At 38.6% G+C, this 26,245-nt stretch overlaps 1 protein-coding gene across 1 annotated transcript; it reads right to left on the bottom strand.

Moving 5' to 3' along the window:
* Positions 1–10,587: 10,587 nt before the first annotated feature.
* Positions 10,588–25,395, bottom strand: LOC115825428 (major histocompatibility complex class I-related gene protein-like). The gene is made up of 9 exons (XM_030789261.1): positions 25,340–25,395; positions 24,824–24,827; positions 23,076–23,079; positions 21,944–22,216; positions 21,517–21,801; positions 20,799–21,032; positions 18,623–18,670; positions 18,344–18,421; positions 10,588–10,808 (listed from the first exon to the last, which is right to left on the bottom strand). Exons 1-9 carry the CDS (start codon positions 25,393–25,395, stop codon positions 10,588–10,590), a joined length of 1,203 nt encoding a protein of 400 aa, XP_030645121.1.
* Between the last annotated feature and the right edge of the window lie 850 nt (positions 25,396–26,245).

Raw genomic sequence — 26,245 nt, 5'->3', positions numbered from 1 at the left:
AACACTTTCAGACCCTCTTCAGGGTCAACCCCACAGTTCAAGACACTGTACTCAACTGCATACCTCAGCAACCAATGAAAACAGAACAGGACAAGGCCCCAACACTGCAGGAGATCCTCAAAGCACCCAAGCAGCTGAAGACTGGAAAGGCAGCAGGGGTAGACGGCATTCCCGCAGACCTGACCAAGGCGTTCGACACAGTGAGCAGAAAAGGACTTTGGCAAATCATGGAACAATTAGGCTGTCCCCCAAAGTTCCTTAACATGGTTATCCAGCTCCACAAAAAACAGCTTGGCCAGACTCAGTAATGACCTTCCGGAGCCTTTCCCCATAATCAACCGCGTGAAGCAGGGCAGCGTTGTCATGCCAACTCTCTTAAGTATCTTCATTAGCATGATGCTCAAACAGGCCACTGCTTACAATGATGATGACAGCATCTATATCCAACGCTGAACTGACAGCAGCCTTTTTAACTTGAAGCGTCTGCAGGCCTGCACTAAAACAGTGAAGCAGCTGGTCTGAGAGATGCTGTTCGCTGATGATGCCACTTTTGCTGTCCATATGGAGCCATGCAGCACATCACATCCTGCTTTGCAGAGGCCACACAGCTCTTCAGACTAGAAGTCAACCTGAATAAGGCTGAGGTGCTTCACCAGCCCGCACCCAATGAAAAGTACCGTTCTCCCCACGTCTACATCAACGAGACAGAACTGAAAGCAGTCCACCAGTTTACTTATCTGGGGTGCATCTCCTCAGACACCAAACTTGATTGACAGCAGGCTGGCCAAAGCAAACAGTGCCTTCGGTAGACTGTATAAGTGAGTGTGGAACAACAAGCACCTGGAGAAAGTCACCAAGATCAGTGTGTACAGAGCTGTCGTGCTGACCACCCTCCTGTACTGCTCCAAGTTATGGTTCACATACCCACACCACCTGCGACTCCTTGAACGCTTCCATCAGCGCTGCCTCTGTTCCATCCTCAGAATTCACTGGAGTGACTTCATCACCAATGTCCAGGTCCTTCTACAAACGGAAGTCATCGAGGCCATGCTGCTGAAGACCCAACCACGTTGGGCAGGATATGTCCAGAACAGAAGACCACCACCTGCCTAAGATTGTTCTGTATGGCAAGCTGTCCTCTGGACACGGCAACAGAAGGGTGCCCAAGAAGAGGTTCAAAGATTGCCTCAAGTCTTCCCTCAACAGCTACCACAATGACCCCCAACACTGGTCTACTCTGGCTGTTGACCGCAAAGAATAGAGACACACCACCCACCAGGCTGTCTCCTCCTTCTAAGACACTTGCAGAGCCAGACTGCAAGACAAAAGGAGCAGGCGGAAACAGCGCAGCAGCACAGGCACCACCGCCTTTGACCAGACCATCTGCAACCGCTGTGGCTGGACTTGCTGGTCCGACGTCAGACTTGCCAGCCACCAGCGAGCCTGCAGCAGACATGGACAGCTGCCTTCCTAGATCCTCATTCATGAAGCCAGGCCAACAATACTGATCAGCAGTTAGTACATTATATTTCTATATGTATGCACTAGGTAGCCTGATCTGAAATATCTCATTCATTTTTCATCTTTGTTTTGTACATGTCTCTATGTTTGTATGTTTTATTTTTTAGTTTTAGTTTTAAGTTTTAGCTTTAGTTTTAAGATTCAGAGAATTAATATCTCTCTCTCTCTCACACTCTCTCTCTCTCTCTCTCTCTCTCTCTCTCTCTCTATCGCTCTGAATCTGAATTTATCACGCTGTGGTTGAACCGGACAATGAGCATGATCTAATTGTATTCATGAACTGATCTATCCTATCAGTTCTTCCAAGTGGTACAGCAGTGTGACTTTGTGGTCAGATTCAATTTGCATGTATCTTGTCACAGCCTGATGTTTCAGAGCCCCTAGGAAACAAAAGAAAAGATAAAACCACTCCTGTTTATCCTCACTGCCAGTGCTGCATATGGCACATTAGTGTTCAATGTAATCTACCCAGACACTGCTGCCCGGATACATCACAAAGGAGTAGTGATGATTCAGGGTTCCAACAGCCCGTGGATATGTCACAAAGGTTCTAGTCAGTCTTTCTGTTAAAAAATGAGATACGTGAAATTTGTTGATTTCATGCTTTAAAAGTACTATGGAAATATTGGTTTTCAACATCTTAATGGGTCTGAGTGCATGTTTCTGGGCTTTTCTTTTTAAAATTACATTTGAAATAACACATCTCAAATTTATAAATGTTGTGTCAGAACAGTATGAACTGTGAAAGGAGTATATACATTTAAATAAGGTCCCAATCTTTTACATTATGAGTGTTACAATATTTTATTGTGATGTAATCTGCTTCAGGTAGAGTATCACTCCTTTATTTTTTTCACTGACCCACATAAAGTGGGTAGCATTCATATTCACAGAAAAAGGGCTGTAGTTCTTGGTGATTCCTATGGGCAGCACAACACAATATGTGTATACAGTAAACAGGTCATAGTGTTCTTAGAGTTCCTACTTTGCTTTACTGGTGATCTGATGCTCACTGACAGGAAGTTATTCGAAGTGTACCATGTCGTTTTAAAGGTAAGAGTTTGTGATAAATCCGTAGGCTGTGTTATTACCACCACCACCACAGCAATTATTTTTTGCTTGGATATGAAATATAGTTTTTTATATTTCTTCTTCTTCTTCTTCTTCTTCTTTGTTTTCAAGTTTTTTTTTTGTTTGTTTGTTTGTGTTTTTTTTAGCAGATTCTGTCTGAGCATGTACACACGTAACGATTGTGAAGGAGAAGAGACGGCGAGGAAGGACCACGTGACCCTGAGATCGTCTGTCCCCCACAGTTTCACGCTGAAAGCAGTCACAGATGACTGAAGCCACACCAGAAAGACAGGGGCTATGTCCAAAATGCCACACTAGTGTACTGCATACTGCATACTGGCCCAGCATACACTGTGTTCTGCACACTACTCCCCACCCCAGTATACAGTATGGTACGCAAGTATGAGAACTTTCGTGTACTGTACTACACATTTGCTATCGGTTGGGCTATTTGTTCTGTTAAAAACAAATGACACACGATTACAACAAACATCTATCAAAAGTAGCCCTACAAGAAAGCATATGAAGACTTACTACACCAAAATATGCAACTGATACCACCTGGTGGTCATGTTCTGTATTACACTCTTAGGCCTGAAGATCGACAGCTGATGTGGTGAATTGATTTTGTTAACTTATGTGGCTAACTGGTGTGATTAACTAATATGGTTAACTGATTGAAACCTCTATGTGATGTTGTAAAGTAACTGTGCTGTCATTTATAAAGTGCACATATTTTGATAAAATCACACAGAGCCACAGTGAACCACTTTGAAAACAGTAGTTCCACACTGAAAACGTGCACATCAGAAGCGTAAAGATCAGTCAGCAGGAACAGATGTGAAAAAGGCTGTGTAGAAATAAGCAGAAATAAATTTGAATGCACTGTTGCTGTTGTCTGTTATGTGTGACCATAATGAGATCTCTTTAGAGGTGAAATGAGTCATGAGTCTGTTCCAACTGATCCAGAGTCCATTCAAAGACAGACATCTACACATATCCATCATGATCATCATTATCATGCTCAGAGGACCAGGGTATCATGAGATGTAATTTAATCATTTGAAGACATAACCTCGTGTTTCCTGTGAAGAAGTCAGACTGATGGATTCTTTTTCATGTCCATTAGAGTGATTTCATATTGGGACGCTGAAGTACTTAAACACATTTTTTATATTCAGAAATGGAACACTTAATGACTATAGTCTATGGTTAATACAGATTCATGAGTAGAGTCTTATGGACTGGGAGGTTTTACATTGTATAGACATACATTTCATACACTTCATTCTTAAATGTGTCTTTAAGTGATATTGTTCAGTTACCAAGTTATTATTTTGAAGATGTGCATATTTGCATTTTTGTAGATTAAGATGCCTTTTATTAAGTTGCTGTATTTGAAAACATTAGATTTTATGAGTGACAAAGGTGTCGAACGCGATCCTCAAAAGAAATGTGAAATGACTAAACAAGTCAAATACTTTCGTTATTTTATTGTTAGCCTGGATAACCAAGTCAAGACCCAGTAATTGAGTTCTTGACATACAGATTATTCTAATGCAGTCCCATACATAGTGTGTGACGGTAAAAGGAACGTCGCAAACCAATGAGTATTTGAATGCGTCAACATTTAATACATTGAGTCACGTGCCTTCCTCTTTTTTATTTTTCCCAGTTCAGTTTCGCTTAGAATACATTTTCAGCAACTAAAGACCTTGTGTATGCTCAGAACAGGCACGTAACTAATCAGGATGAGCACGTGATTGACGTATTATTGTGGCTATTGCGAAGGAACCGAACAGCCGCAGAAATCTTTCACTTTCATCTCTTTAGTTCGGTCTTAAGCTGTGGGACTCAGGGCATTCGTAGCGCCGAGATATATTTTGGAAACGCTAACGCATAAAATGCAGCTTAAGATTCTCTGTCCAAACTCTACGTAGTTCAACGAATGGAGCTTTATTGCCAGACCGAAACTTTAACTGATGTGGTTAACTGTTTGAAATGTCTAAGTGACGCTGTACTTACTGTGCACATATTTTGAAAAGGTAACACAGCGTCATGAGTCTTAACGTTCGGCCACATATAGAACAGTAACAATGATATATATTTAGCAAGAGAACAGACCAGACAACGCCACCTAAGGACTTGCACCTTAAGATTCATAACAATCAACTCAAGCTGAGGTTCCCCAAAGCACAGAAAAGCTGTATAAGAATAGGACAGAGACGTGTATTGCAGTTGATTGGCCAATTTTATTAAATAAATGAGTCCTAAAGAGGAATAAGTCCTCAGTAACACAGCTTTATTATAAAAATAGACTATATAGATAAAAGCACTTTAGCAGGGACAGGGTAAAGAATAGAAATCGCAAGACAGGGGTACTGGCTGCCAAAAGAAGCAGCAAAGTCAATGCGCCAAACTATAAGTACAGGCAGATAGGTGCAGCTACCTGGAGGGGTGGAAGCCAGCTCATCAAACTCACTCCAAGTGTGTCCAAATATCTAGAACATCACAAACACACACGTACAGCAAGCCATTATACAACCTGGGGGGTGCTCGTTAATATTACACCTAATTCACCTCGTGCAGTGTGGGAGAAGGGAACCACCATCCAGTAGCCCAAACACCGACGCCGTTACACTGAGCCCTACTGGTACAAAGAGAATTAGCTATAATTAGTATGTACGCACGTCGATATTTAAACAAATTTACAAGCCAGTACCCAGAAGCTGAGAGCTAGGAAGAAAATACAACAGCTAAAGCATTGCCTAGTCAGAACCTCTGATAACAACGTGGATATTAACAAAACAAATACAACAGAACCCAAAAGAATCAAAGAGAAACAATAGTCGCATCCACCGGAAAAAAAAGCAAAAAAAAAAAAAAAAAAAAGCATACGGAGGCGACGAGTGGCCACACAAGTGGAAAAGAAAAAAAACAACGAAACAAGAAACATCGAAGAAAACGAATACAAGGGCAAAAAATAAACGAAAACAAAACTTAATCAGGCAAAACAGCAATGGCAGACTCCTGCAAATACAAGCACACCATTAACACACAATAACCATAGTCATGACACACACAAAAACTCAAAGTGAGCTTCAAGGTTACAAGGAGTTAACGGCCAACGCATCATACCTGCGTTCCAGCACACAAGTAGACATACGCCAACCCGTAGCCCTTGTACACTGAAATCAATCTATAAAAGCAATTGATAGTTTAGAAAAAAAAAACAAAGCGGAAACATAGCATTTAGACAATGAAAGAACTTTAAATACCGTGGTCATCGTCTACGATACGTGGCCGAGCCGGAGCCGAAGCCGAAGCCAAACAGGGAAGGGGGGAGGGGGGGCGGTGACTGTTTAGGGATACAAATGCACCGTGAATGTAATTTAAAAGAAATGTTAAACCAAACTAAAACACTCAACTAAGACCAACCTTTCTGCTATTCCTATCCATCCCTCGTGAGTAGGGAGTGAAGTGAAATGCGCGTCTTCCGAATGAGCTGAATCTTCCTGGTTTTAAAACCTTGCAAACAGTAAGTTAAGACACCTGTGGGAAAGGGGGGAATTGAATTACGGTGGCCAAAAAGAGACGCGTTGGTCCAGAAAGTGCTACCTCTATCACCCCCCCACCCCCCATCTCTGAATATATATATATATATATATTCAGAAATGGAACATTTAATGACTATAGCCTATACTCATGAATCTGTATTGACCAGAGTCTTATGGACTGGGAGGTTTTACACTGTATAGATATATTTCATACACTTTTCATTTTGAAATGTGTCTTTAAGTGATATTGTACAGTTACTAAGTTATTATTTTGAAGATGTGCATGTCTGCATGTCTTGGCCAAGTAAGACAACATGATGAGCCTTTACAGCTCCGGATATTTTCTCTCCATGATCTCTTCAGCCAGACTCTCTTTAATGGGTGGAAAAGACTAAAGCAACCCAATATTCAGAGGGGCACAGATACAGAGAGTGAGAGAGAGAGAGAGAGAGAGAGAGATCAGTTCAGAAATGAAAGGATCCAGAAGGACAGTCAATAACAGTCTATCTGCCCTGAAGTCAAGAGTTATGTTTATTCAGCTACATATTCACAAAAAATGAAAATGTCAATCTCCCATTAAACTGACATGAACTCTAACCCTCTGTAACAGTCATAGAAATTTATTGGGCCATATCAGCGTCAAACTGCTGGTGTATTCGTTATTCTGTGGGTAAGTAGGTCACAAGGTACTGACTTCACATTTCACATACACAAAAGAATAATAGTGTCTCTAGACATTTTGACATCTTGTTTCCTGTGGCCTACCGCTTACTTAATGTTGTGTCGAGCCGCTCTGTGGATCCTTTTTATTAAAGCTACTTCTACATCGTGGTCGAGACGTTACGTCATAAGGCGAACGCTGATTGGATGAACTTTAAGCTGTTGACGTCGCCAGACAGTAACAGTCAGTGTACGTGTAGTTTTAGTTCATTACAAATCATTTGAAACACCGAATCTGGATATTTCTGATTTTCTAACTATTTGCGGAAGCCATGAACTCTGTTAAATACAGTTTGTTATATCTGAACTTTATGAGTGTTGTTTCATCAATACATGGTAAGTTTACTGTAATTTCTTTTAGTGTAAAACGTTTTATTCTTGTGGATTAAGATATCCTTAATTAAACTGCTGTGTGAAAACGAAGTCAGATTTTATATGAGTGACAAACGTGTTGAACAGGATCCTCAAAAGAAATATGAAGTGAATCAAACGTCAAATTCTGGCGTTATTTTATTTATCGTAAGCCTGAATAATTAATCAAAGACTGGGCAACTGAGTTCTTGTCTATGCAATTTATTATTCTGATGTCGAGACGGGAATTTTGAAAATATAAATATTCATACAGTTCCACACATATACAGCTAGCGTAAATAGTGAGTACCAAATTAAACGAATATTTTCTGAGTGTGTCAATAAGGACAGGCTACGTAATGTGTCACCTGCCCTCCCGATGTCCAGGATGCTTTTTACAGTTCAGTGTTGCTTAGAAACCCTTTCAACCTATGAAGAACTTTTTTTTTTTTTTTTGCTTAGAATGGGCACATAATTAATGATCAGGATAGGCACATGACTGACAAATGATTGCGGCTATTGCGAAGGAACTGAATTTTCCAGGCGCAGGATTCTTTCACTTTCATGTCTTTCTTTCTCTTTAATTCGGTCTCAAGCTATGGGCCTAATGGCATTCATTGAATTGAAATATGTTAATATAGGTTCTCTGCCCAAACATGACTCAGTTTAACGAATGGAACTTGATTTTCTAACCAAAACTTTAAATGACTATTATATTTACTACATTACGACGCAACACTGCGGAGTGAATATGGATATATTACCAATGAAGTTAGCAGTACCAGGAATTATCGTTCGTTATTTAAAGCTTGCACTGGAACTGGAACACTTAAACCCACTCAAGCATATTCTTCATTTTTATCCACAGCAATGAGGAATACGCACTGCAATATTCCTCATTGCTTGAAAAATACAATTCCTTGAACTGAAACATAGTCTTAAGCAAATCCATGAACTGTAACATGGTACATCAAGTAGGAGGATTAGAAAACATCAAGGACTGATTTCAAATTTCTGTCATTATTGGCAAATCATATCATTTTGTCACACTCACAACAAACTGAATATGCACCATACACTTTTTTCTAGACACAACAGGTTGTCACATTCTAATGTCCTGTCTAAAGAGAGAGAGAGACTGTAAAAGACCTTTAGACTTGTCAGAGACTATAGTATGACATGAAAGAGAATGGCTGAGTTCACGAGACCCAAGTTGCACAGTAAGCATTTATAATGGAGGAAATACAAATGTATTCAGACTGATGTCATGGTACTTTTTATATGAAGAATATGTAGAAACTCTCTGTGCTGGAGAAGACAAAAGGGTACATTTGAGGAGAATGTCCTCTCTATTATGAGCTGAATTGGTTTCCAGACATTTTATTTAACAATGACCTCACATTTTCACACACTTCAGAAGGGTTTTGTTTCAGTGGTCATGCTGATGTGGCAGAAAATGACAAAGAACACACTTGCATCATATGATTAGCAGGAGATTATTGAGGAAATTCCAAACTAGAAAAAGATTATGTATGGTTTAATATCTGTTTCTTCTCTCTTGACCTGTACACATATCTTGAATTTAATATATTTCTCATTCTTTGGAGGCACAGAACTTGACACATTTCACAAACCCTTCACAAACAATCTGTGGTCTAAAACTGGGTCTTTTCCTGTTTTGTCTCTCAAAGCCTCTGTATACAGACACTGTATGAAGCTGACAAATAGTGAAGTCATCTACAGTCAGATTTACACTGATTTACACTGATTAATGTCATTTGGGGGCTTCACAAGCATTAGAAAGTTCTCCTCATTTCGATACAATACAAAGTCAGCTGCCTTGGGAAATTGATCTACTTACCGAAAGAGTTTTTTGGATGTTCCATAAAATTTAGACTGGTATCATGTACATCGTTTATTGTGTGGTTACCTGCTTAGTTGTTTCATTCTCTGGTTTATCATTTTTCATCTCATTAATTATTTTTCTCTGTGTCTGAGTGTTCCTTAAGATGATTGTCAGGATCAGTGAATTTCACCATGACAACTGAAGGTCTATTGTATAGAAACACAGTACTGAGGAATTGTTACAGGCCTTCACTGTTAGTAAAGAAACACTCCTATAGGCTTCTGTTTTGATATATTCCATACAAACACTAGTCCACAGTGAAGGATGACTCATCATACAGTGTGACACAGTCTTCATCATTAGATAGTCCATTATCTGTGCTGTGAGCCTCATTGTTCTCATAAACATGTACTGTGAGGTGAGCTTGGTCGCTGTTGCTCTTGTGGAGAGAAAAAATCCAGAAGCATATTTCAGGATACAATCAATCTCAAAAGCATGCTGTCCTGCTCCTCATGTTTTCTCAGTAGTGATACAATGGTATATGACACAGCCCTTTGTGCTGTACTTCACATGAGACTCACACAGGCAATTTAACAACATAAACAAGAAATGTGATCCCACTGCTCCACTGATATAAACTGTGTAAGCATTTTGTTTGGAGTTTGTCATTGAGCAATGTTACCAAACCTGAGGAACTGTTTGTTAAGAAGACAAATACAAATATAATGAGATAAAGAAGAAATCTGCTGAAAATTTGTATTGTTTTGTCAATTGCTAGTAATTGATGTAATTTCATGTAAAAGGTATCAGTTGAAGAGTAAGAGAGTACCAAATAACTCTAAAGGCTTCTGTGTGTTTCTAGTTGGACTCTCTCCTCAGAGCTGGAGCATCACAGCACTTCTTGTCATTATGACTCATTAAAATGATTCCATTTCTCTGGGCAGCTTGTCTGTCTGGACCTACTGACAGCCTGATGACTGATGTCACCAATATTTAAGGACATGTTTTTACACTTACATTTTTTTCTCTACTTACAGATACCACTCCCCCCACCTCAGAGACATACTCTTTTTATAGAATTTTCACCGTCCTGTCCAAACCTGTGTCTTCACCTGGCATCTATGAGTTCAGCTATATTGGCATGCTTAACTGGAGAGAGATTTTTTATGCCAATGATAAGACTCAAGGCCTTGAGGCTAAGGAGGACTGGGTGAAACAAAAATTGTCTGCAGAGCAGTGGAAACAAGAGAATGATATACTGCGGCATGCAAGAGACTTTTTCCCTTATCTGTATCTACTAAATGAGTATCTGAACACAGACCTCTGTGACATAGATCCTCAGACACTGAGTACAGAGGAGATATGGAAAACATTCTTGAAAATTATAATGACGTTGATGGGACACAGTGAGTATGGTGAGTCACTAGCCCACAAGTCACATGATCTTTAGAAAATGTGTGTAAAGAGTTTTAAATAATTGTTTGTTGCTTTTCATGATCTTCCTGTTCATTTATCACAGACTCAGATCTTCATGTCCTCCAGAATAGACGAGGCTGTGAGGTTGAGAATGGAGCATTTCTCAGAGGAACTGATGATTATGGCTATGATGGAGAGGACTTTATTTCCTTTAATGTTTCCACTATGCATTGGGAGGCCTCTATCGATAAGGCCAAACCTGTTATAGAAATCCTGGACCGTTTCAAACATGTGAAGCAGTACATAAAGGATATCCTTGAGCAGTACTGTGTTGACAAGGATAGTGAGTTTACACTCTATCAGAGTCAATACCTTAGGAATAAATGTAAGTATTTCCAGCATCATAGCAGTTTAAATTCTTTTTTTTGCAATCCTGCAAAAATCAGACTATATTCTCAAACTTCCTGAATCTTTGCATTTCATTCACTCATTATAACAGTAATGTGCTGTAGAGTGTTGTAGAATTTTTGATATGAGACTTTTTGAGGGGGTTTTTCTCCATTTTAAAAACAATTGTTTTGACTTAACACCAATATCTTTTTATAGCTTTTAATTCTTGCAGACATTTGATTTACTGTATGATTAACTACACATTCAGACTATCAGGGTAAAATAAGATGATTTCTGGTCTTTTTAACTGCAGCTGCACCAGATGTGTTTGTGTTTGCAAAGAGATCTCCTGCTTCAACCACAGTGGTCCTGACCTGTTGGGCCACTGGTTTTTATCTCAGAGATGTGTCAGTGAATATCACGAGGAATGGTTCTGTAATACCTGAGACAAATTTGATGTCTTCAGGCATCAGACCAAACGGTGATGGAACCTACCAGCTGAGGAGGAGTGTGGAGATCCTGAAGTCTGATGAAGAACATTATGATTGTTATATGAACTACAGGATCCTGAATGAACCAATAATTGTCAAGTGGGGTAATCACAGTGATATTCCATATTTGGATTTGTAATAGACGGATCAGGGCCAAAATATTAGAACACTGTAATAAGCATTTTTTCAAATATATACTTTCTGTACTGGACAGTCATTAAATCCTTACTATTCCCTAAATGTCTCAGGCTGAGTGGAGGGCAAATATATATCAAAGTTGTCTTGTGTCAGCTTTTGTCTTTGTAGGTCGTTGATCTATGTACTGTGTATGAAAGTGTGATATTTGATACAGTCAGTAGAGGACAGTTACACAGGGATGATGGTGATACTCCATCACTCACCCCCAGCAGTTTGCCATTTAAGAGCAGTCTGCACTAACACTGATACACAGGGTCCTCCAATTCAATGTCAAGTTCACAACTTCACTACTGCACATACTGACTAACCACACCTGTTACATATTTGTCCCTGTTTAAGGATAGTCTGATCACCTACAAGAAATAAACACTGCAATATCAAATGTGAATTGGTGACAAATGCCACCTCCAAAATGTTTATGTACAATATTTACAAATGAGAGTAAGGATTCAGGATGTAGTGAGATTAATAACTGGTATTACACTGTGTCTAAAGCAGCTGTTATACTGGAATTATTGCCACAAACTCCAGGATACATCTACAGTCACAACGAATAGGGAAGTGTGACATTCTTAGATGTCAACAATTTCGCTTTAATCTATGTTTAATCTGTGTTTACAGATGGAAACTGTTCCAACTGTGATGAACTACCTCTTTATGGTGGCATTTTAATTACAATAGCTCTGGTCATTCTTGTAGTAGCAGTTCTTGCTGGGTTTAAATTTCACAAAAGGGCAGCCTCTGGTGAGTATCCAGATTCTAGAATTTATTTTTTTTTTTAGAATTTATGTTTCATAAAGTGACAGTTTGAACATTATTGCACTCTTTTCATACACATTTGTCCTTCCTTGAGTCAGCTTGAATAGGAAAAAATGCATTAAGTTTATTCACTTCTTATTCACACACATACACGCATGGCAGCCGTAGTCTAAAGTTCAGAATGAATTTAGTCAGAAATTAAGATAAATCAAGTAGATAGCCATCACACTGGTACAGTCAGGCAGATGTGTAATTATAGTTTCACAGGGTATAAAGTGACCCTAAACTCAGTAAATATAGTGGACTAGGATCTGGACTGTAACTCCATCATCCATCTGAAACCGTATTGCTGGGTCATTTAGGGGTTCAGGAAAAGGAGAAATATAATGCTTATTTGTTTTCTTTGTTCTTTGAAGGTAAAAACAGCGATTGTTGTGATCATGAGTCTCAACAGCCAAGCACACCTGGTGAATCTTCATTTTCACACAGAAACACACACATTTTACTGTTACCTTATCACACACACCAAGATCTCATTTCATATCCTCAGAGGAACTCACACATCACACACACACTACAACTTTAATGTTACACCATCAGACAGCTCAACCTCCTGTGAAATCTCCAGAGGGACAGGCTGAGGTTTTGGTCATATACTGGTGCTAAATCTTGAGCTGTTTCTGTTTCTGCAGTCTAGGGCTATGGCAGAGTTTTGGGGTTAGGTGTGGGGTGTTGTAGTTTTCCAAACAGTATTTTACACACTGTGTCCAACTGTATACTATTGTAAGATTTGAGAAATGACAGTGGTTTAACAAGATCTTTTCATCTTTAGTTAACGGTGGAGGGGATGAAGTCCAGGACAGGGGAATTCCAATACCTGTGTGCACCACTACACCACTTATTCAAAGTAAATCTCTCATTCCTGAAACATCAAACTCAGACACTTATATATTATTTGTTACACTTGCAGTAGCATTTGATAAGTGAAATGGTAACTCATACACTACTGTATCCACTGATACGATTGCATAGATCACTGAAGGCCACAAATCACAGATCAGAGTTGTTCTTCAAAGTTTCAGAGTCATATAACATGACCCCCCGTTACTGGGATACTTAAATTATTTGACAGTCATACAAAGATTGTAACAGTATGAGTACTATATGGTTTTAAATTAAGCAAAAAATAAATTACCACAACGTCACTTATCTTGCTCTGATCCTAACACATACTACCATGTGGCATGCAGTTATAGGCTAATTACTATGATCTTTTATCTGATTTGAACATGAGAGCAGTGTTATTAGGCAGAGTGAGTGATTGATGTTGTGTAGTTTAATCAACCCCATACTCATTATCAGAGCAATAGACACATGACATCCACACTGTAGTTTTAAGCTTTGATTTTAAACAAGAGCTGAAAACACAGTAGTTCATTAAAAACCTTAGATTGCATGTCAATTCACAATCCCCTCTGTCCTAACAAGTGCTATTTCTTTATGGATTTAAATATTGAGAAATGAATGAGTGCATCATTAATAGAGCTGATCACGCAGCCATAGTCCAGGAGACAGGGAGGTCGGGACAGAGGCCTGACAGAACCAACTATTACATGTGACCTGAGTGTTAAATTTGAATATAGTGACCAGTTTTCCAGGTACTGCCTGACTAAGACATGCCCTGAAAATTCCACTTTTCCTGTCTAGACCATAGGAGTGTTGGTGAGAAACCTAAATCCTATGGGAGCTTTGAGAAGGAAAAGCAGATGATGACCAGTGATGGTGAGATATTCATCTCCAGTTCTGTTTTTCTCTCTTTCTCTTCAGCAGAACCACTCCACTCCGTTTAACAGAGCTACTCTTTATCAATATTTGAATTTATGAATGTAGTACTCTATTTTTAAGTATTTTTTATGTAATGATTTTGGTAAAACTGAGATAAGGAAAGACAGAGATAAAGGACAAGGAGAACCATTACTTTAAATTTTACGCTTAAGGAATGTGTTTCACATGTCTCGTGTCTCTCTTTTACACACACACACACACACACACACACACACACACACACACACACGTACATGTTGTTATGTTTGTATGTTTTACTTTAGCTTTAGTTTAAGATTCTGAAAATTACTCTCTCTCTCTCTCTCTCTCTCTCCCTCTCTCTCTCAGCTTTTTTCAGATTATAAAAGGGTTGAGGTTGAGTGATAGTTTGGACATTTGGAGGCATGTATACAGATTATACAGATTCTGAAAATTTACTGAAAGATCTTTTCACAAACAGCAATTTTTTTTTTTTTTTGCTCATATCTGACATATTAAACCTTATAATACCCGATAACAGTTTACCTGAAGCTGAATTCCCAACCTACCTCACCCAGTAGTTAAAAATCTCTGCAAATACTTACAAGAGACAACTTTAGAGCATTGTACTCCATGGACTTAAAGCAGTCAGAGGTGGGTCAACGATGTGAAGAGCTACGTTAAGGAACAGTATTTGGATGAAGAGCTACATTAAGGAACAGTGTTTGGATGAAGAGCTACATTAAGGAACAGTGTTTGGATGAAGAGCTACATTAAGGAGCAGTGTTTGGATGAAGAGCTACATTAAGGAGCAGTGTTTGGATGAAGAGCTGCATTAAGGAACAGTGTTTGGATGAAGGTCCCACTGGACTTTTAACGACACTGTGGCCGAAGGAAATATGTGATCTGCTGATGAGTCCTCATTCTCTTTTCCCATACAACATTCATATTATGTGACACAGCAAGACAGAAAGAAAGAGAGAAGGAAAGAGAGAGAGAAGGAAGCACTGGTGATTCCACTATCTCACAGCAGAACATCACAAACTGGACTCTTTGCATGTGTGACTCTTCGATGGTGGAACAAGTTGCCCAATTCCATCCAGTCTGCCGACTCCCTCTCAGTTTTCAACAGGCGCCAAAGACTCGACTTTTCACAAAACCCTTACCTCCACAGCCAGTCTATGCTGATGCTTATGCTGCCCTGTGTCCTGTGTGCACTGACTATCACGACGTACGTTTCCCTCCCTCTCTGACTGGTACTACTAAACAATTATTTGTCCTCCTTGTTGCCAGAGTTACTCGATTCTTTATATTATGCAGGCTTCTGACCCACCTGTAGTCCATTCTATAATGTTCCTTCAGCATTCTGGAATTTGTATCTGGTCTAATCCTGTTCTTAGGCAACGGACAGCTCCTTAATATATTTAATAAACTTTATGATTGGTTTGGATTCTGCCTGTCTTGGAAGCCGCTCTGGAAAAAAAAAATGTCTGCTAAATGAAAACTTTTACTGTAAATGTAAATGTAAACAAACAAACCAAAACCAAAATCCTCAACATGTATGGCAAATATATCTATATTACTAAAAATGTTGTACAAGTTACATAGTGTAAATTACTTTGTGCTTTTATAACCATGTCAAATGATCTAAAAGTTAAAAAAAGTATTTGACTTACTGTACCTTATGATTTCTGTGATTGTAAGTAGTATCTAAATAAATAAAAATTCTTTTAATCATGTCATTAACACGCTCATTTTTCCCAGACATTCACATTCCACTGCTGTGGTATGGCCATAAACCAGTTCCCCAAAACCATTGAAGTTACTCTCAGCTTGCTAACACTTGCTCACATATAGCCGTTGCAACATGCTAACAAATAAACAACTACTCCCACATACTGTTTAAACTGAACCAGTGGGAATGTCTCAGAACTGCTCTATAACATTCTGTTAGACATCTAGACATTTCCACTTTTTCTCCTGATGGAAACCCCTATCATACCACAATATGTGCATTTTAGTTATCAAGTTAACTAATATCTCATTTTCTAAAATAATTTACCAGTGTTTGTTGCTTATTGTCATCTGGTATATTTGAAATTGTTATGTGCAGTCATTTTACACACTGATGTCAAATGCGTCACTATATCCTGTTTAAGAAGGCTGAATCTAACACACTGTGGTTAAACCTGACAATGAACATGGTCCATGGTTCAGTTATGAACTGATCTGTCCTATCCCAGATTTATTTTTGCATGTAGCTTTTATCTTGTCACAGCCTAACTGCCGTTTTCCATTTCACAATGAAAAAGCTTCCTGTAACTCTGGAGTAGTCATATCCAATCATGTCCAAGCTGACAGACTCTGCTATTGGTAACCAGCTAATCAGACTGCATATTATACCCTCCCTATTCAAAGCAATGAGCTGCTTTTGCTTGGGTATGACACTGTACTAACACTAATTCAGCAGAAGCTTAAATTAGAAATTCATAATTCATAATAAATATTTCATTAGAATAATTAGGTATCTTGTAGAATAAGTTTCTTTTGTGCAATATAAAGAGAGAGCATAATCAAAACTTGGTTATAAACAAGGTTTTTTTTTAATAAAATATCCCTTTTTTAACTTTTATGTAAAAAAGAACATTCAGAGTAACTTTTCACATTATAACAAGAAAACATTCATACAAAACACATTTCCCAAACGTTAAATACAAAAAAAAAAGTCTTAAAAAAAAGAGATGAGCATAAATTGGCCAGATTCAGTTTTCTGAGAATACAGACTATATCAAATATGTAAAAATGTTAAATCTCATATTAAATTAAACATTAAAATGGGTTTTCTAGAGATACTCATGAATTATTTCATCAGTGAATGGGTAACTGTCCTCTTGTTTGTATGACCCAACCCCTTCTCCTGTAATTACCCACACTGCACTTGGCTAATGCTCATCCACAATCAGTACTGTAATGTGTTTGTAGTTCAACAGCTTTCCAGTTTATTTCAGGTGAGCAATACTATGACTGTATCATTATGATTATGGGCCAAACAGTGAGCTGTATAGGCTGGCTTTTAATACGATTTGCATTTTTACCAATAGTTTATTTTGTAATGCAAATATAAACAATATCCCTTCAAGTTTTGCTGTGTCTGTTATTCTGATTGAGTGTAACAGGCACTTTGCAACTCTTTCATAAAGTGTGCAGATCATTCATTTTGAAAGACTTATCTAATCCCTCCTCATAGTGCATATCACATCAGAGCCTGATGGTGCTACAGGTAAAGCAGCCTGTACTGGCAAGACAGTTCAGATAGACATGTAATGTGACATTCTTCAGTATGTCTAGTCCCTTCATTCAACACTGAGACTGGCTCTTACATAATGTGAGAGAAAACAAAACCAAAGAAGGGAAGACTTTGATCAAAGTTTGTTCTCTCGGTCACCACACACACTGCACACCACACACCAAACACCGTAGACTAAAATAACACTTAAAGCTTCAAGTTGTTTATCACAACATGTATGTCAGACAAAGAGCTAATGTCATCCCAGGATCTGTCAGACAGAGGTTGAAGTTCGGGAGTTTTCTGGGAGACATAACAGCAGCGTGTCCAGATCTCTTTTCTCTGAGGTAGATGTCTTTAGTAAAAAAAGGGAAAAGAGTTCTGATGTGGTTCACAGATATCCTGCCTCATTACAGCACCACAGGTTCATCCACATTGCCCCTCGTTTAGTATCATGTCACTTTGGCAGGCTCTGGAAAAAAAAAATAAAGAATGTTACTCTGGTTCTGCATGTCCCTGAACCTGTTACACGTGACACACCACAATAAATCTAGATTATGGCTACACTTGTTACTTGCCACACTAAGTCTAGATTATGGGTGGGATAAAATCAGATCATCATTAATCCTGTCTATTAACAGATAATTCACAGACAATATAAAATAGACACTTTTTCAAAACTTTTTCATAAATTAAAATACGATATTAAAATTTGATAGCAGTTTACAGAACAGGTTTTTCACTGGGATACCACGAGAAAGAATGAACACAAACCAAGGTGGCTCTAATCTACAGTTAGCCTAGCGCTATGGTTAAGCAATGACAAAGTAAAGTGCAGTGTGAACAGGTTTTGTTCTGCTCAGAATCCCTATTGCGTCTCTGATTGTACGATAGCCCTGTATTACAGGAGTGAATCAGAAGTGAAGATGGATACCTCCATTCTGCAACATTGCTTCTGTCTCTGTAATGTCCTCATTGCTGTCTTCTGTTGACAAATTACTGGCCTCGGTTACTGGAAAATAAGGCAAAGAGTCTCAGGAAAGAAAAACTACAACTCATTCATCTGAATGAACTTTAAAGATCAGACTGAATGATGCTAAGGCATGTTAATCTACAAATACAGGATCACTGACAGAACACAGTGAGCTCACAAGATCCCTGACATGCAGATGACAGTGAAAGTTATTCATTAAAGTTAAGCGCTCTGACTCACCATTGGTAGAATTCCTCCCCTCAATCACATCTCCAGTGTGTCCATTTGCTGTGGAATGCACAAAAACAAAAAGAAATTAATCAACTAACGTTGAAAATCATTTTTAATTATGTAAACAATTACATGTCATCTAAAACACCCCCTCATCAGAAGCAAGTAACATTATGGTAATCTGCAGCCTAAAATTACATTCACACATGAAGTCAAACCACAATTATCTCCGTTTTTCTGTTTATTTCTTCTGTTCAGTTTGAGATTAAAAAGTATACAAAGAAACAGGAAGAGTTTAAAAAAGATGGCCCAACCATATAACCCTTTCCTAAACCTTGTGTAACAGGGAGTAACTGTGGATGATTTAGTGATTTTTTTTTTTTTTTTTGCAGGATTGTTTAGCAAGCCCAGACTACAGTTTGCCTACAGCTAGAGCTAGACCAGATCTAAACTCAGTGTAGTGTGAACTATGATCCTGAGGAGTGAATCAGAAGTGAAGACTGATGGGTGACCTACAACCATTCTGCAGCACTGGCTCTGTCCCATTAATGTCCCCATTGCTTTTGACTGCTGACTCATTACTGGTCTCTGTTACTGGAAAATAAGGCAAAGTGTCTTTAAAAAGGACAACAAATTCATCTGAACTCATGAGGGAGACAGTGTGTTTATGAGGCAAACTAAAGGCAGACAAATCAAATGCAGTGTCTTAAAGTGTGAATAATACAACAGTGATGTAGAGAGCAGAGCTGTTCAGAAAGTTAATCACTAAGTTAATCACTACCCACCAGCTGTAGAATTCTCTCCTATTGTCAGGATTGCTTCTCCAGTATGTCCATTTGCTGCTTTGTACTTAGCTAAAACAAGGACACATATCAACTGAATTTCTTTAATTAAAACTGAATTTTGCTGTACACATAAATATTTTGTTTTGTGTAAACTTTTCTAACAAATTCTCCAGCTTCTCTTTTTAGTTTCTTGTTAGTTAAAAATATTGCTGTGTTTCTTATAGGTGGCCACAAACATAACACAATTTACACTAAATTGGGTTTTTCTTCTCACTGACATTTTAAAGTATCAAATTTGATGATTTTCATGGCTCTCTTGCTACACTTGAATGATAACAGTTTCGGAAAGGGTGTCATGTGTCTGTATGTGTTTTATAGTGTTTTGCTTTTAAGTTCTATTGCAGATTTGCACCTAAAATCAAGTACAAAGTCTCACCGGCTGCTGATGGTGATGAACTGCCCACAGGAGCTCTTCCATTTTGGTTCCTCCCTTTCAAAAAAATTGTTACAATTAGCTGGTAACTGACACAGATTACTCTGCTCATGACACCATGTGGATAGTGGTTGTTTTAAAAGAAAGTCATCCAAAAAGTCAACATTCCTAAGTCATTCCTAAGCACATCTACACACAGTAAGGGTCGCATTAAGGAGTTCATAAGTAGAGAGAATGAACCCAACACGGTATGAAGACCAGCTCAAACGTTCCGCACCACAGTTCCCTAAATATCCAAGTCATCAGTAAAAATAAAGCAATAAATGAACTCTTTCATACTCAAAACATCAAAAGGGTTGATAAACACAGTATTAAAATGCTTATTATTAGACTAGAGAAACTTTTCATTATTTTTTCGGAAGCCAGGGAGAGGTAAGCTAATATGGTTAAGTTAAATCAAAGCATTGTATTAGAAACACAATGCATCAAATGAGAGGGGTCATCTGGCTTAATGTAAGTAGCATAAGCTCCTGAGCACTTACCACAACTTTTTCTGGATTTTATAAAAGCAAAGACTACAACTGTCATAACTATCAAAGCTGTCACAGGAACTCCAATTACAAGTCCATAAAAAGAAATGTCTGACTCTCCACTGTGGTATTCTCCATCTGTGAAAAAACAGGCAAAGTACAAATCAAGTAGAATATAAACCCTTATCTGTTACATATGCATTATATAACAACACAAACATGTTACACACAAACAATGCAAGGACAACCGCGGAAATGGTTTTTGTTGTTGTTGTTGTTGTTGTTTGCAGCTTTTTGGAAAAGAACTCTGCTTAAAACATACTGAAATTTTTGACATTAACAAAAATATGATGTGCTAGTTGAATCAAAGTTAAATGAAGTTAAATCACCCCAGTTTTTAATTGTTGCTTGTGTCAGGGTCCAGTGGTACACCCAACAGTCATAATCTGCTTTTTCAGAGTCAGGGATCTCCACACTCTTCCTCAGCTGGTAGGTTCCATCTCCGTTTGGTCTGGTCCCAGTGGAGTTAAGTTTCTCATCTGACAGCTGAATGCGATTCTTCCTGATGTTCATTGTCACATCGTTGAGAATTAAACCAGTGGCTGTACAAATGAGGACAGGCTTCTGTGGGGTGGTGGCTCTCTTTGCAAATATCATAACCTCTGTTTTGGCTGAGTTGACAGAAAATGCAAGTACATGAGTGATTTAGCCCAAAGTTCAGTTTTCTAATGGTTTGATCATTAACATACTCTCATAGTCTACAATTTAACTCTGAAAATGAATTAAACAATTTTCACTAGTTAATAAATGGTGAACAAATGATTGTTGTAGTTGTAAGAAGGGAGCAGTATTAAAGAAGTGGAGGTATGAGAGATGAGGATAAAGAGAACTAATCTTTGATTAAACAAAAAGTTTTACTGATATTATCAAGGTCTCTGACACAGGCTTAAATTTCTCTCTGTGCACATGTGAATAGGAAGTCTGGACAAAACTGACCTTGTTCCAGATATGTTCACACATACACATGTATTATGACAACTACTGCTGGACACATGTGTACACACGTACACATGTATGACAACAACTACTGATGGACAGGTATGTACACACGTACACATGTATTATAACAACTACTGCTAGACAAAATGTACTCACAGTAGTTTCTGATGTGCACAAGTTGTATTAACTGTTGAGCTGCATCCACACAGGTTTTCTTAATGTAACCCAGGGTCTCCTGTTTGAGGGGGATGTTACTGTTCCATCTCTCTTTGATTGACAGGGCCTGATTATTTAAGGCCTCCCACTGCTCAGTGTGAAGATTAAAGGAGAGAGAGTCCTGACCATCATATCTGTACTGTTCAGAGCCACTGAGAAACTTTACTGAACCATCAGACAGTCTCTCAACCTCACAGCCTCGTCTCCTCTGAAGGACGTGGACGTCTGGATCTGACATTCATGAACAGGAAGACAATGAATGACAACACTGAACATTCAGATACAAAAACTGACTCTTGTCTCTTTATGAAGGAATGATCTACAGAGATTACAGATGACATGTCAGAGTTCAGGAAAAGTCACTCACCAGACTGACTGTGACCCATGACTGTCATCATTTTATTAAATTCATTTCTCATCCACTCCTCCTCATGTCTCAGTCTAACAGTGCCTGATTTCCAGTAGTCCTCAGTCATATTCTCTCTCATCCAGTCTTGTTTAGGAATCTTTATTCTGTTAGCACTGTTGTAAGACTCAATCTCTGTGTCATCGATCATGCCCATATAACTGAAGTTGTAGATGCCAGGAGCTGATACAGGTTTGGAAAGGGTGATGTAATGTTCAAAAAGCATGTCTCTTTCTAGAAAAACAAAGAAATATACAGACACAAAAATTGTTAAATCAAAAATGACATTATTTGTAACCTCTCTCTCCAATATACTTAGCTGAAAAACTGAAGCATAAGTTAATCAAAACTAAACAGATTCTAAAACATCAGTATAAAATAAATCTGTACCATATTTATAACTCGACCATCAGTCAGTTTCCCCATTCATCCATTCACTAGTCTTACTGTTTATTCATCTTAACTGCTGTGTTCATGTACCTGTTGTCATTTGCATTTTAATGTACCTGGCTGCTATGACAATTTAATTAAAGTCTACTATCTATCTATCTATCTATCTATCTATCTAACTATCTATCTATCTATCTATCTAACATGTTATGACACCAACAGGCTAATTTCTGATACTTAATGCATAGATCCGTAAAATAAGATTTATCAACACACATAAGGCTCGAGAGGCACTGCAAACATTTTATGTTCGACACAATTTACAGAGAAGAGGGTTGTGGGCACTGGGTCCCTCCAAACGCAACAAAACTCTCCACATATATCCTTTTGACAAAAACTTATAATGGTTCATTTCTTTCACATGAGACCGCTGATCGACTAAAATAAACTGCGTAACCGGAAGATACCACAAACAGTAACCTTGGCGATATCGAAGCCCTGATTTTAGGGAGTGATAGGTAAAGACAAGCATTTTCTGGAACGCATTTGTCGATGCAGTTAAGTTACTTCACATATATGAAGATATAATGATAATAAACAATTTTAGTTCAGCAAGTACTGTAGCTCACGGCCCCTCTCCATTTTCAAAACAAATTACTTTCACTTTCTCTGAACCGACATTTCATTAAAACACGCGACTTACCTTCCTGGATTGACAGATTAATACACCGTAAAAACAAAATTACAAAACATTGCAAACTTTTTTCAAAATTCATCGTCACATGCCCTTGAGGGGTCTTTACTTCTGTGTACCGACACCCTACGTTTTACTCGGACAGAAAGTGTCCAAGCGAGAAAAAAAAAGGAAACAAAAAACGGGGCACGGTCAAATGTCTGTCGTATCCTGAATCACTTGTCTCCAGGTAAAATATTTATATTCAGGTTATAATCCATGGCCCCAGACAAATTTCCTATCTCTGTTATCTTTAAGTTCTATGATACAGGGCAAACGAGCAATACACAACATGTGGACGATGAGCGGTTTTAAAGGAAAGTCTACATGGGCCTAAACAGTCAAGTTATTTATTGTTTTATAGCGTATGGTCTTAGCTACCCAATCAGCAGTGTTTTTAGTAGGTTAGATGTAGACACTTTTGTAGCCTACTTTAATACATATCACAATTAAGCAAACATGCTCACAAAAAGCAGTATATAAAAATAAACAGGGTAGTTAACTATTTATTTTTAACCATTTATTAAAACAGAACGGAGGACATTAACAGTCCAGGGACATTTCGTAAGTGCTTTTTGTATGTGTTGTTTGGTCATCGTCTGCCTCATGGCTGCTGCCTGATCCAATTAGCTATGTGGGTCTTCACACAGCCTCCCTCTATCTATCTATCTATCTATCTATCTATCTATCTATCTATCTATCTATCTATCTATCTATCTATCTATCTATCTATCTAACTATCTATCTACTATGACACCAACAGGCTAATTTCTGATACTTAATGCATAGATCCATAAAATAAGATTTATCAACACACATAAGGCCCGAGAGGCACTGCAAACATTTTATGTTCGACACAATTTACAGAGAAGAGGGCTGTAGACACTGGGCCCCTCCAAACACGACAAAACTCTCCACATATATTTGCCAGTGTCTAGCCTTTAACTGAGGATAATGTATCTGAATCGCGCGTGATCAGTTTCTACTATATTCACTTTGTGCCTCTGATTTCACAAGAGAAAAGGGAAAATCCGAACTCCAACTGCTTATTATCATGTCAACTCGATAGAAATCCCTAGATGAGGTGAACAATTTGATCCACAAAATGCCTTTACGCTACTTTATTTAATCACCTCCTGTGTTTTTGCTGTGATCACAGCTTTAAGCGTACTGGAGTTTCATTTACACTTCAATTACTCTGGCCCATTGCTAGCTTCCTCATACAGAGAAGGAGATGGAGAGAGCTGGATCGCAACCGAGCCCTACAGAACCCAAACTGATTTTCTGTCCACTGCGTCCAGCAATGTGGTGCCTACGCACTCTCTGTTCTCCTGGTCACAAATCAGACAATGGACATTAATCGAAAAAGGACTGTATAAAACCAGGTAAAATCTTGACAGATATCCTTTTGACAAAAATTTATAATGGTTCATTTCTTTCACGAGACCGCTGATCGACTAAAATAAACTGCGTAACCGGAAGATACCACAAACAGTAACCTTGGCGATATCGAAGCCCTGATTTTAGGGAGTGATAGGTAAAGACAAGCATTTTCTGGAACGCATTTGTCGATGCAGTTAAGTTACTTCACATATATGAAGATATAATGATAATAAACAATTTTAGTTCTGCAGCAAGTACTGTAGCCCCTCTCCATTTTCAAAACAAATTACTTTCACTTTCTCTGAGTCGACATTTCATTAAAACACGCGACTTACCTTCCTGGATTGACAGATTAATACACCGTAAAAACAAAATTAAAAAGCATTGCAAACTTTTTTCAGAATTCATCGTCACAGGCCCTTGAGGGAAAACGAAAAAAAGAAAGAAAAAAAACAGGGGCACGGTCAAGTGTCTGTCGTAACCTGAATCACTTGTCTCCAGGTAAAATATTTATATTCAGGTTATAATCCATGGCCCCAGACAAATTTCCTATCTCTGTTATCTTTAAGTTCTATGATACAGGGCAAACGAGCAATACACAACATGTGGACGATGAGCGGTTTTAAAGGAAAGTCTACATGGGCCTAAACACTCAAGTTATTTGTTGTTTTATAGCGTATGGTCTTAGCTACCCAATCAGCAGTGTTTTTAGTAGGTTAGATGTAGACACTTTTGCCCCATTTACAGGTAGCCTTGTCAGGAAGCATCGAGGCAGAGGACACAAGTGCGGGCACAAACTGAAGTTTTAATAAATCAAACAAACAAAAGAGGCTTTACACAAACAGGTGTACCAGGAGACCAGAGGGCGTGCACACAGGTAACTAGACAGCTTGGTACCACGGAACATTCTGAGACAAACAAACGAAGAAACGGCTCAGTAGACACGGGAAAGGTGTAGACTTCGCATTGACTGATCCGACTGAGGGGTTTAAATAGGGAGATGTGTAATGGGAAAGTAAAGTGAGGGCAGGTGTGGGTGATGAGTGATCAGGCCAGTGATTAGTAGACCGGCGACGCTGAGCGCGGAATGGCTGAGACTGGCGAGGGGGGAGGCGAGGTCGTTACAAGCCTACTTTAATACATATCACAATTAAGCAAACATGTTCACAAAAAGCAGTATATAAAAATAAACAGGGTAGTTAACTATTTATTTTTAACTATTTATTAAAACAGAATGGGATGACATTGACAGTCCAGGGACATTACCAAGATGTAAGAGGTCGTAAATTTGAAAATGCCAGGGTTTGTGACCCTTTTGAAATATTGGAAGTTTGGCCATTGGACTTAAGCCCCAAGATAATTCCACAACTGGAATTTAGTTTGTGTTAGAGTGCCAAATTTCTCTATTATGCAGTTACCCAGAAAACAACACGGCACAGAGATGTTCCATTCTTTCATAAATCACTGTGGGAAAGCTCTTCAGCATTTTCATGTCTTGGTGGATGAGAGACTGAGGACGTGAGTGATTGTCCATGTCGCCTCAAGCGCCTGCAGGGAGGACTGCTTATGCATAGTGCAATCAAACCTAAATCAGCCCTCCCACTCTGAGCACAGAGTATGTCTCAAAGGACAGGACTTCTTTTCCACAGAACCAAATAACCACAAAGGCATGAAACAGGGTAGAACTGAGAGCTCACACAGGTGGAAACAGAATCAGAAGCCATGTATCTATGAGGGGAAAACAACCCAGTTCTGTT

The sequence above is a fragment of the Chanos chanos genome, chromosome 12 (genome assembly GCF_902362185.1).
Source record: "Chanos chanos chromosome 12, fChaCha1.1, whole genome shotgun sequence".
NCBI classification, from domain to species: domain Eukaryota; kingdom Metazoa; phylum Chordata; class Actinopteri; order Gonorynchiformes; family Chanidae; genus Chanos; species Chanos chanos.
This window is presented reverse-complemented; position numbering and strand designations above follow the sequence as displayed.

What these genes read in the sequence shown, in the direction of transcription:
- LOC115825428 (XM_030789261.1), bottom strand. Translation starts at nt 25,395, where the DNA reads ATGTTCCGTGGTACCAAGCTGTCTAGTTACCTGTGTGCACGCCCTCTG. An exon ending in TGAAAAAGCAGATTATGACT is followed by an intron (nt 18,671 to 20,798) that starts GTTGGGTGTACC and finishes TGCATTCCACAG; the next exon opens with CAAATGGACACACTGGAGAT. An exon ending in AGCAATGTTGCAGAATGGAG is followed by an intron (nt 10,809 to 18,343) that starts GTATCCATCTTC and finishes TTGTCAACACAG; the next exon opens with TACTGCTCAAGGATATCCTT.